This window comes from Desmodus rotundus, chromosome 2 (genome assembly GCF_022682495.2).
Source record: "Desmodus rotundus isolate HL8 chromosome 2, HLdesRot8A.1, whole genome shotgun sequence".
NCBI classification, from domain to species: domain Eukaryota; kingdom Metazoa; phylum Chordata; class Mammalia; order Chiroptera; family Phyllostomidae; genus Desmodus; species Desmodus rotundus.
Window position 1 is genome coordinate 63,333,231 of NC_071388.1, and position 13,382 is coordinate 63,346,612.

General features: G+C 33.2%; 1 protein-coding gene across 12 annotated transcripts in view; it reads left to right on the forward strand.

Annotated features, from left to right (window-relative positions):
* The window catches only part of ROBO2 (roundabout guidance receptor 2), a 1,283,870-nt gene that overhangs the window by 1,180,697 nt on the left and 89,791 nt on the right, over positions 1 to 13,382 (forward strand). For all 12 annotated transcript variants that reach the window (XM_071220606.1, XM_071220604.1, XM_071220607.1 and 9 more), the window contains exons 9-10: positions 2,121 to 2,292; positions 8,106 to 8,311. In XM_071220606.1, coding sequence (XP_071076707.1) covers positions 2,121 to 2,292; positions 8,106 to 8,311 — 378 coding nt within the window. The remainder of the gene's footprint in view (positions 1 to 2,120; positions 2,293 to 8,105; positions 8,312 to 13,382) is intronic.

Here is a 13,382-nt window from a genome sequence, read left to right on the forward strand (position 1 = left end):
TCTTTTTCTGTTTTTGACAAACTGTTATGTCATTCCCAAGATACTAATCTCTGGAAAAAATGTTTCCAGTTACGAAATTCGATTTGATTATTATATTAGGTCTGCTTGCTTTTCTTCACCTGTCTTCCTCACATCAGGAAGGGGAGAGAGACAGAGAGGCTGGCAATGTGAACAGAAGAGAAGTGCTTGAGCAAATTGTAAATTTTCAAATCATCAATTGGGGTATCAGGAAAAATCAATTGGTCTTACTGTCTCTAGAACCCAATTTTTATAGTGATCTATGACTATCAGTCAAGAGAGTTAAGAGCCTAGACTTAATGGTCCATATTCCTCAATATGTGCTGATCATGCCAATTAGCACTAATAGGATGCCCAGGCACTTCAAAGCAAGAAGACCTCTGAAAAGTCCTGGACTTTGCTTGTAATCCATTTTCTTTTCCCTAACTCATGCAAGCATGGAATAAAACATGATGGGTTAACCTCAATCATATGCCATTTTCCATGTCAATGAATCATTTTGAAGGTGGACTAATATTACATTGTAGAGGAAGAGATCCCAGAGAGAATTAAACCTATCTGATGTATTAGTGCTATGTAAATTAGTATTCTAATGGCTAATTGTAGGAAAGTGCACACTTTGAGTTATTGTATCATTTTCAAGTGGCTTTAAAATTTAGACCCTTCTCTTTCAGATGGTTTATTTCAGTAATATATTTGGATTCTGCAGGAAAATTAACTTTTTCTCAAATTATCTTTCATAAATATGAAAGTATCCAGCCTTATAATATACATTTTGTAACAGGGCAATAGCACTTTGAAATTACATTCCTGAAGTGCTAGCAAACATCACTTCTTTTAGAAAGGGTTTAACAACATGGTAATGTTTATGTAAAGTGGGCTTATAGTGTCACACTTGAATCTAATAAAGTGGACATTCATCATGTTGCAATAAAGAGAAGAGCTTCTAATTAAAGTAGGACATCATTCTCGGGATTAAAGTCATTTAGCGTAATTGAAAAGTGTTAATACCCTATTTTATCCTCTTCCATTGGTATTACTTCAAGGGTAAAAAACATTTTAAGGTGAAAATGTGTCTTATGCTTTAATTGAATGTTATTACCTCCTGATAGTAACGTATTGAAACTGTTTAATTACAAACCTGGAAAATTAATTACTATATTGAGAAACAGATTACAGAGGGTTATAATATTCTGTTTTGTAAATAAGTATAACATAAAAATTGATACATCCTTATTTATAATCTAACTTGGAAATATATCTCAATGATTTATTATAGCCAAATGTATTTCTTAATTGAATAACAGTAAGCAACATAGGTCATGGAAGTTAATATTACTGCTCTCGTAAAATTTTTTTTTATTGTGATTAGGCTGCTTGTATTTAATGTAAGATATACAGTAAACTAACTTTTCAAAGACAGTATAGCTGTGTAATTCTTTAAGATTACATACATCCTTCAGAAACATTCTTCATCTTCTTTTTATTTTCAGTGATTTGCTTAATCTGCCTTGGTCTGCAGCATTCACTCCTCGCCATTTCGAAGGTGTTACGATCTGTAGGCCCCTTACAGCAGAAGCAGACTCGGCTCTGTGTCGGTCTCCATCACACCTTTTTTTTTTTGAACCCCTTTAGGAGAAAGTCTGTTAATTGCATCAAGTATTAAAAGTGATCAGCAGAAAGCATATTTTGCATTCTTTAGTCTGCAGTCTATAAAATATATAGTTCTCACAGTGTCTATGAGTTGAGTCAGATAAGACTTATTCATCTATTTTACAGACAGCCTAACCATGTTTCAAAGATACTAGGTAATTAGTGGAAATTCAGGGAAAGAATAAATGGTTAAGATCCTTATTTTTTAGATAATTGTTCCTTCAATTAGTACATGCTGACTTCTTAGAACATATTGTTATTACCTCTTTTGGGAAAAATTTCTCAGTGAAACACACTATGTGGAATTAAATTATTTCAGCATTATGTTTTTCTTTAAATCTACCTATTTTCTTATACCAACTACATTTTGCATAATTGCAGTAGCTGTTAATATAATTTTCTTTCCAAAAGGGGAAAGAATATTGATGAGATTGTGTTTGCTTCCACAGAACCTGCTTTTCCCCAACCAACCCCAGCAGCCCAATAGTAGATGCTCTGTGTCACCCACCGGAGACCTCACGATCACCAACATTCAGCGTTCGGACGCGGGCTACTATATCTGCCAGGCACTAACTGTGGCAGGAAGTATCTTAGCAAAAGCTCAACTGGAAGTTACTGATGGTGCAGTATTATTAGATTTGTCCTATTAAAAATATGGTTTTTATTTCAAGATCCATATTAACCATGTAAAATTTTCTGATTTTGTTAGTTAATTTTTTTAAATTAATTCTTATCTTCTCAGTGTGAAGCTAGGTAAAATAACATTTTTAATAGTGTCTAGTTCTCCTTGATTTAAAGCCATTTATTTTCTCAAAGGATATCCAAGACAATCTATTTATGCTCAAAAACAAAATGATTGAAAATTTTAAAGAAATGACATCATACTCACATTGTATAGACACATTATTTGTATATTTTATTTAGTCTTATTAAGTCATCATTAGTAATAGGTATTAATTTTATTTTACTAGAGGAGAAAGATAGCATCTTTAATATTATCAGTGGAAATGGAGATGAGCTTCTAGTTAGCTATGACATCCTATGACTTTTTAATTATACATTCACTATGTTAAATTAATTAAGCACCTTCCAAACTACAGATGGATGCTAAAATTATTATTATTTTTGCACATATTTACTATGAATCTTAAGCACCAACATTCCTAGTGAAAGTTGGAAAAGGTGTAAGACTCCTCATAGTCTGATTTTTTTCCCCAACAGCTTGTCTCAGATGACAGGTAGCAAAATTTAAATAATTTTGTTAACCTCTGAACATGAATTTAAGCCCCATTGTTTGATGTTTTAAATTAAAATTTTTTCCTGTTCTCCTATATTTTTGAGGTTTGTGAGGGGTTTTTTTGACAGTGTGAATCTGAGATACAAGAGCTTTGATCTTTAACCTCTCTGATTCTCTTCTTTCTCTGCTGGTGAAATTTGATGTGCTTTCCTACAATTCACATTGAAACGTAGATTAAAAGGTCATTTAAAATTAATAGAAAGGCAGAACATTTTAATGTTCATGGTATTGCCTGACTCAGCACCATGCTAGGAATGGAAATAAACAGAACAGACCAGCATTGGCTGGGGGGTCCTGAGTCCTTAATGGCCACACCTGCTGGTGCTGCAGAGGTCTGCTGCTATGGAGCTGAAACAAGTCAGGTGCAAGGAAGGCAGCAGTGCTGACAATTCTTCGTTTAGATGGACATCTGTGACCCTTCATACCTGTGTATTTCCTTAAAAGAAATAAAATATAATTATGAATCTTTGTTAAGTTTTTAAGTTTTCTACCCTGAACAAAAATGTCCAGGTTATATCTACTTGGAAAATAAGATATTGTGGCCAAAGGCTGAGTTTTAGTCTACACTATTACAAAACATTCCAAAGAATACTTAAGGTCTCTGCTGTAATCCAGTGAAAATCTTTGAGTAATTTGCAAAAGATGAACTCTAAAATATTTCTAAATGAAGAAAGTTTTGTGGAAAAGGCAAAACATATTTGTAGAAAACAATATCGATGAATTAGAAGAGCTGATTTATGATATGACTAATGTGGTTTATGAAAAAGATGGATGCTCAGAATTATGTCTAGTATAATAGAACAGAAACTTTTGTTTTGAGAATTTATATTAGTTGATGACATAAGCACACCAAACAGTAGTTATACTAGCTTTGTTTCTGAGGTCAAAATTAAGACAGTGATAAACAATTTGATATCTGATGACTGAGATGGCTCTGGACATTTCGTTACAACTGACTTGAACATTAATTACTACATTGATTTTTACTTAAGTAAGCAATCATAAAAGCAAGATCCTTTTGCAAAAATGTTGAATGAAGGTTGTAGAGTTATTAGTAAATAAATCTAACTTCAAGGCATCCACATGTATTGTCATTATAAATAACTCTGTCTCCAAATGCTAATTTGCCACATTGGATGATGACTTCAGCTTCTATTTAGTGTTTTGAAGTTTTTAGATTGGTTAACAATGTAAAAATATGTGAGTAATTATTTTTATTTTTAACATGTTTGTGTGCATGATCCAGACACTTTAGAGCCAGTTGAAATTCCAGTGCAGAATGAAAGCATATGTCATGTTCTGAGAAGCAAGCAAAACATCTCTACAGCAATGTTTCTGTTGTTACATTTTTGCACTTAGACTCCTTTTTCGGAAATATTTTTAGCTTAAGTACTCATATAAGATGAGATTGCTGATGGTGATGAAAGGTGCTATTGAGTGATAATTTTACTGATTATAGAATGAGCTAAGATGCTCCAATATACTTGAGTTTCAAAATATCCTTTTTAAGGGCCTTCTCATTAATTCACTGGTACTGTTATTCATTTCTTCTTTTCTTCTACTCTTTTTCTTTAAAAACTTTAGAATATTGTAACAGGAATTCTATGAGTAGAGCCAATAGAATCTAAAATGACTGATGAGAATAAATGTACTTGTATCTTACATTGACAAGAAAAGTCACACCACGATCTTATAAGAATGATTTATTGAAGATTTACAACCATAGTTAGAGAAAACCACCGAGTTGTTGACAGGCCCCTGCAAACCCTAAATGTTCATTTAACCATTGACCTTAATGTCATGGAAGCCTGAGGTTATCTTTCACCCCATAATATGCTTGAACTGAAAATCCTTTCTGGCCAGGAGATTTTTAATTATTTTATTGATCAAATTCATTTAAAATAGAATTAGCTACACATTTGTGAAGTAAAAGAGAGAGAGAGGGAGAGAGGGAGGGAAGGAGGTAGGAGGGAAGAAAGAAAAAGAGAAAGAATCTAATTAGATGTCTTTTGGCTATATCTAATGATTTCAAGAATATGGAAATAAAATCAGGCTATAAGAAGTTACCTGAATTCTATACAGATATGTAATTAGAAACAGTTATTTAAAATTTACTGAACAGTTTTTACTCTACTAGTGTAGACCCTTTTTTTAATTAAAAAATTATGTTTTGTGAATTGTCCTTCCCTTTTGTCCCATGAAGAAAATAAATTCTATGAAATTTTCATTTATATATCATTTGTTCAATTATTGCCAAATGTATTATAATCAATACAATTGTATGATTTCACATTCTCTGATGATTATTTTATTCACTTCCAAAAGTGAAGAATTTGATCAAGGAAATCAATGAAATAATAGGTCTAATTTCTGCTTGTAAAGAATACATGAACAATATTTTACTGTTTTTCTTAGGTTTTTATGAGGTTTTCTACATACATACAGACATATACATGCACATTTTAATGTAGTAGGTTTAGGTTGATTGAAAGTCCACTGCACCTTTCCAGGCAAGGGACCTTTATAATAACTTCTATTTTAAATTAAAGTTGGTTAGCTTTCTCATGGTAGACTCTAAAAGGGTGCTTAATCTATTGCTTTTTTCTCAAAACCATAAACCATAGTAATAAAGATAATGCATATAGGTTGACAAATCATATAAACTGGCATTTATAGAAGCCAGTACACAAAAAAGATTAGAGCATTAATAAGCAATATAACTGTTTGATTATGAACAATGTAATACAACATGAGCTTTTTGACAAAGACTATTTCTCTTCACAGTTGCTTAGCAAAAACTAGGTCCCACCATAATTTTTCCCTTACCATAGATATTATATAACATATAATATATAATGCCTAATATATAATATATGCATATATAACAATAGTTCACATTCTTGAAGTGTCAACTATGTGTGTGTGTTTGTATTTTGAAGAAATGACTAATTTTAGGGTTGGAACAGGAATTATATAGAATAAGCCTGGAGCATCTGGTAGTATCAAAAGTAAGGAGGTAGCCCAGTCCAGTGTGTCTTAGTTGGTTTGGGGTCATCCCGCAAAGCAAAGGGTCGCCCATTTGATTCCTAGTCTGGGCACATGCCAGGGTTGTGGGTTGGGTCCCTTTCAGGGCACATATGAGAGAGGTGGCCAGTGGACATTTCTCTCTCACGTCAATGTTTCTCTCCCTTTCTTTCTCCCTCCCCTCCCCATTCTCTAATAATAAATAAATAAAATCTTTTTTTTTTAAAGTAAGGAAGTACTAAGTAGCCCCACACATTTTGGGGGTAGTAGGGTGGATATCAAAGGAGCACTGGAGCCAAATGGATGAAAGCACCCAATGGCCAATGTAGAAATTTGAGCAGCAAAACAAATAAAGTAGCTTTGGAGTATGGCTCAAAATATAAAATAAATATGCAGGAGTCCATACTGATAGAAAAATGATTGAATAAATCAGTAAATGGAGAAGAGCTCAATCTGTGCACAAGATTCCATGTCTTTTTGTAAATACTCTGCCCTTGAGGAAGTGGCACTAACTCCCCACTCTTCAGTGTGGGCCGCACAGGCACTCCTCCCGAGGCTACAGTTGTGTAGGGTGCGAAAGGCGACTCTACAGTGGAGCAACCTGACAAACACACCTCAGCCGGATGGTCACAGTTAACGTCAACAGTGATGTCATTTTTATAATTTTTTTTAAAAACTTCCCCCTTACCCATCTCTCCCACACCCACCCCACCCCCTGCCTCTGGAAACTACCAATATGTTCTCTGTATCTATGATATTTTTTGTTTTATTTTTGTTATTAAATTCAGATATAATTTTTAAAAATAGATATTTAGATTTTTTCCATTTTTAAAAATTTAATTATTTTTATTATATATTTTACTGTTTATATTTTTATTTATACACAGACACACACAGAGTTGACCCTTGAGTAATGCGGGAGTTAGGGGAACTGATGTTCTTCACAGTTGAAAATCCACGTATAACTTTTGACTCCCCAAGATCTTAACAAATAACCTGCTATTGACTGGAAGTCTTACTTGTAAAAAAAAAAAACAGTTAAAATATGATTAACACATGTTTTATATGTTATGTGTACTATATATTGTATTCTTACAATGAAGTAAGCTAGAGAAAAGAAAATGCTATTAGAAATATATATGTAAATACATAAAATAAAAAGTGTATTTTGTATAATTAATCAAAACTATGCTGATGTTTGTAGAGCTGTCTCTTAATTTTAAGACAGTTGTCCTTGGACGTGGACATGTCAGTTTTATTGTAAAGTGGTTTTCTGATTAGTTATAGATAAAAACTTGCCTCAGTTACCCACTTAAATAATAATATAGATTCTGATATATTCCCTAAAGCATTATGAAGATTTCTAATGACATTGAAGATAAAATTTAATAAAAAAACACACTGAAATAAAATCTTTTGAAATTATGGGAAATTCACCCAGCAAACACAGGAATTGATATATATATGTAAACACTTTTAAAACCCCAATGTTTGTCATACCATAAGGTTTAATTTGATTGCTTATCTTTGCTTAGTTTTAGGGACTAATTAAATAATATCATCCAAATTATCTTACTATAATCTAAAGACTACATGTCATAATTTTAGAAATAAATTATTTATAATCAAATGTTTTAACATCAACAAAACAGTCTATACATACACAGCAGGCAACTGGTGCTCTAAAGGGTGAAATTATGTATTATACATATATATATAATAAAAGCAGAAGTGAAATTGAATTTACTTATGTGTCTTACCCAGGCTTTCTTAAATATGCATACGAGAGATAAAATAGACATTTATGAACAACTGGTAGAAGTTCCCCATATTTTCATTTAAAATAATTAAGCCTTTCAATAACATTAAGCTTTTCTAAAATGTTAAAATTTATGCCATCACCTTCTTAATTATAGGTAATTCAAACTAAGTTATATATAATAGTATAGCCTCAGTATAATTTGTACAGATGATAGATATTTGATGGATATAGAATATTCAGAATAAGTTATAAGTAATATATATGATTTGGGGGCATTAACCTTACTTTCAATATCAAGACTACTGAATTTTATATAAGTTAAAATATTCTAAAAATATCTTTATCCTTTAGTTTTGACAGACAGACCTCCACCCATAATTCTACAAGGCCCAGCTAACCAAACACTAGCAGTAGATGGCACAGCATTGCTGAAATGTAAAGCCACTGGTGATCCTCTTCCTGTAATTAGCTGGTTAAAGGAGGGATTCACTTTTCTGGGTAGAGATCCGAGAGCAACTATACATGAACAAGGAACATTGCAGATTAAAAATTTACGGGTAAGTAATGTTCTACTTGTACTTTGTATTTTTATCTCAACATAAGTACTGCCCTAGGGAAAACTGTGTTGTGAACTTCAAATCTTACATCCAAGCACCATCGCTTTACATTTTATTATGGGCCATGTTAGTTCTTAATGTACAAATGATGAATTCAAATTAGAGGGAATATCATTGTCCTTATGTTACTCCTAAAATTTTATTTTTTATTATTGTTTATCCTGGTACAGTTGTTCCAATTTTTCTCCCTTTGCCCCTCCACCCAGTCCTCCCCTACTTCCATAGTCAATCCCCACACCACTCTCCATGCCTATGAGCCATTCATGTATGTTCTTTGAGTAATCCCTTTACAGTCTTTCAAACAGTGTCCCCACTTCCTTTCTCCCTTCTCACCACTGTCAGTCTGTTCTGTTATTCTGTGCCTCTGGTTCTATTTTGCTCATTAGTTTATTTTGTACATTAGATTCCTCTTACAAGCAGTATCATACAGGATTTGTCTTTCACTGTCTGGCTTATTTCCCTTAGCGTAATAGTCTCCAGTTCCATCCATGCTGTCACAAAAAGTAGGAATTCCTTCTTCTTTGGCTGCATAGAATTCCTTTGCATAGATGTACCACAGTTTTTTAATCCACTCATCTACTCATGGGCACTTAGGCCATTTCCAAATCTTGACTATTATAAATAGAACAGCTATGAACATAAGAGTGCATAAATTCTTTTGGATTAGTGTTTTGGGATTCTTGGGGTATATTCCCAGCAGTGGAATTGCTGGGTCAAAAGGTTGTTCCATATTTAATTTTTTGAGGAGATTCCATGCTGTTTTCCACAGTAGCTGCACCAGTCTCTGTTCCCACCAACAGTGCGCTAAGGTTCTTTTTTCTCTTCGTCTTCACCAGCACTTGTTTGTTGATTTATTGATGATAGTCATTTTGGCAGGTATGAGGTGATATCTCACTGTGGTATTAATTTGCATCTCCCTGTTGGCTAATGATGTTGAGCAGCTTTTTATATGTCTATGGACCATCTGTATGCCCTCCATGAAGAGGTACATATGCAGGTCCTTTGCCCAATTTTTAATTGGATTATTTGTCTTCCTGCCATTGAGTCATATGAATTCTTTATATATTTTGGAGATTAGATCCTTGTCTGATGTATCACTGACAAATATGTCCTCCCATATTTGGTACCCTTTTCATTTTGATGATGGTTTATTTAGCTATACAGAAACTCTTTAATTAGATGTAGTCCCATTCGTTTTCTTTTTCCCTGGGAGATATATAAGCAAAACTATGCTACATGAGACATCTAAAATTTACTGCCTATGTTTTCCACTAGGATTTTTATGGTATCACAACATATTTAAGTCTTTTATCCATTCTGAGTTTATTCCAGTGAAAGGTGTAAGTTGGTGGTCAAGTTTCATATTTTTGGCATGCATCAGTCCAGTTCTCCAACATCACTTATTGAAAAGACTATCTTTATTCCATTGTATACTTATGCCCACTTTGTCAAATATTAATTGACCATAGAGACATGGGATTATTTCTGGACTCTCTATTCTGTTCCATTGATCTATGTGTCTGTTCTTATGCCAGTACCAGACTGTTTTGATTACAGTGGCCTTATAGCATAGTTTGATATCAGGTATTGTGATAGCTCCAACTTTGTTCTTCTTTCTCAAGTTTGCTGAGGCTATTCAGGATTTGGGAGTGGGGGAAGAGGGATTTTTTTTTTTTGGCTCCATATAAATTTTTGGAGTGTTTGTTCTGGATCTGTGAAATATGCCATCAGTATTTTAATAGAAATTGTGTTGAATATATAGATTGTTTTGGGTAGTATGGAGATTTTAATTATGTTAATTTTTCTAATCCATGAACGTGGTATATGCTTCCATTTACTTGCATCTTCCTCAATTTCTTTCTTCAGTGTTCTATAGTTTTCTGAGTACAGGTTTTATACCTTCTTGGTTAAATTTATTCCTAGGTACTTTTGTTGTTGTTGTTATTGTTGCTATAGTAAATGGGATTTTACTCCTAGTTTCTTTTTTTGATAGTTCATTGTCGGTATACCAAAATGCCATCGATTTCTGAATATTGACTTTGTATCCTGCTACTTTGTCAAATTCACTTATTAGGTTGAGTAGTTTTTGGTGGAGTCTATAGGGTTTTCAAGGTACACTATCAAGTCGTCTGTAAATAATGACAGTTTTACATCCTCCTTTCCATTGGATGCCTTTTGTTTATTCTTGTATGGTTACTGTGGCTAGAACTTCCAGCAATACGATAAATAGGAATGGTAAAAGTGGACACACTTGTCTTGTTCCTGATTTTAAGGGAAACGCTCTTAGCTTTTCCCATTGAGTATGAGGTTGGCAATAGGTTTCTCAAAAATGGCCTTATTATTTTGAAGAATGCTCCCTCTGATCTCACTTAGTTGAGTGTTTTTATCATAAGTTGGTGTTAGATATTATCGAATGCTTTTTCAACATCTATTGATATGATCATGTGATTTTGTCCTTCATTTGTTTATGTGATGTATTATGTTTATTGATTTGAAAATGTACGATCCTTGCATCCCTGGAATGAATCCCACTTGTTCATGGTGTGTGATCTTTTTTATGTATTGTTGGATCCAGTTTGCTAATGTTTTGTTGAAGATTTTTAACATCTATGTTCATCAGAAATATTGGCCTGGAATTATCTTTCTTTATTGTTTCTTTACCTGGCTTTAGAATTAGGATAATACTGGTCTCCTAAAAAGAATTTGGGAGTCTTCTCTCTTCTTGAATTTTTTGGCATAGTTTGAGAAGGATAGATGTTAGTTCTTCTTTGAATGTTTGGTAAAATTTGACTGTAAAGCCATTTGGTCCAGGACTTTTGGGTGTCAGGAGTTTTTTTATTACTGCTTCAATTTCAATAGTTGTTATCAGTCTATTCAGATTTTCTGCTTCTTCCTGATTTAGTTTTGGAATATTGTATGTTTCTAGAAATTTATCAATTTCACCCAGGTTGTCCAACTTCTTGGCATATAGTTCATAATAATTTCTTACAATCCATTGTATTTCTCTGGTATTAGTTTTTACTTCTCTTTCATTGCTGATTTCATTTATTTGGATCTTCTTTTTTTTCTTGATGAGTCAGTTAAAGGTTTGTCAATTTTGTTTATCTTTTCAAAGAATAATCACATGTATTCATTGATCCTTTGAGTTGTCTTTTTAGTCCCTATGTCATTTAATTCTGCTCTGATTTTGATTATTCCCTTTCTTCTGCTCACTCTGAGATTCCTCTTGTTCGTTTAGGTATAGGGTTAGGTTTTTTTTGAGGTTTTTCTATTTCCTGTAGGTAGGCTGTGTTGCTATCAACTTCCCACTCAGGAGTGCCTTTGCTGTGCCCCACAGGTTTTGGGTAGTTGTGTGTTCATTTTCATTTGTTTCCCAATATTTTTTTATTTCTTCCTCGATCTCATTGTAACCCATTCATTACTTAATAACATGTTATTCAACCTCCATGTATTTGAATGTTTTTGAATTTTTTCCTTGAGTTTGGTTTCTAGTTTTAAACTATTGTGATCTAAGAAGATGCTTAATATAAGTTCAGTATTCTTGAATTTGTTAAGGCTTGTTTTGTTTCCTACCATGTGGTCTGTCATTGAAAATGATCCATGTGCATTTGAGAAGAATGTATATTTTCCTTCTTTGGCTTGAAATGTTGTGTAAATATCAATTAAGTCCATTTTATCTAGAGTGTTGTTCAACGCCTCGATATCCTTGTTGATTCTTTGTTTGGAAGGTCTATCCATTGTTGACACAGGGGTGTTAAAATCCCCTATGATGACTGTATTGCTGTTGATCTCTTTCTCAAAGTCCTTCAAGATTTTCATTATATATTTAGGTGCTCCTATGTTGCATATATATGTGTTTACAAGGGTTATATCCTCTTGTTGGACTCCTGCCTTAACTATTATGTAGTCACCTTATTTGTCTCTTGCCATGGCCTTTGTTTTGAAGTCTATTTTTTCTGATAATAGTATTGCTACCCCCAGCATTTTTTTTTCATGTCTGTTTGCTTGGAATATTTTTTCTATTCCCTCACTTACATCCTATGTAGATATTTTGTTCTGAGGTGGGTCTCTTGTAGAAAGGATATATGTGGGTTGTGTTTTCTAATCCATTCTGCTATCCTATATCTTATGATTGATGATTTGATCCATTTACATTTAAGGTTATTATTGATTGGTACTTATTCATTGCTATTTTCCTTTGTACCTATGTTCTTCTCTCCTTATTTTTTCTTCTTAAAACAGTCCCTTTAGTATTTCTTGCAATACTGGCTTGGTGGAGATATACTCTTACAGCCTTTGGGGTGGGGGGGTTCTGGGAAGCTCTTTATTTCACCTTCTATGAAAGCTTTACCTAATGGTGTAGTTTGGGTCCCAGCTCCTTGTTTTTCATTACTTGGAATATTTGGGGCCAGTCCTTTCTGGTTTGTATTGTTTCTGTTGAGAAGTCAGGTGACACCCTTATCAGAGCTTCCTTGTATGTTACTAGCTGTTTCTCCCTTGCTGACTTTAAGATTCTCTCTTTGTCTTTAAAGAAACTTTTAACAGACTTAGAATCTTTTTACTCTTTCATCCCAACCTATATGTATGTAATCAGTAAAACTAAAAATATTAAACACATCAAGTTAATGAGAGTAGTACAATATTAAAATAATTTTAAAGTGACTGCTGCTTCTGATTTACTCTCATTATAACGGAAATTTGTAAGGAAATGTGGATAAACTGACTTGCCCAAATAGTTATGTGGAAAAAAATGAAAATTAAACTGAGTACACAGGAGGCAGGTTTAGCTAGTTGGTGGAAAATCTTACATTTTAGGTGAAATTGCTGTGGAATTTAAATGTAAACTTGTGGACAAGAGCAGATTTGCTTGTTTTTTAACAAAGGATGATATGATAAAAAATGACCATTTCTGCCAACTTAAAACAAGTCAGACCTGCTTCAGGAACAACACAGTCAAAATAAATGTGTACTTCTGAGTGTTGTATTAGCTATCTACTTTTGTGTAACAAAT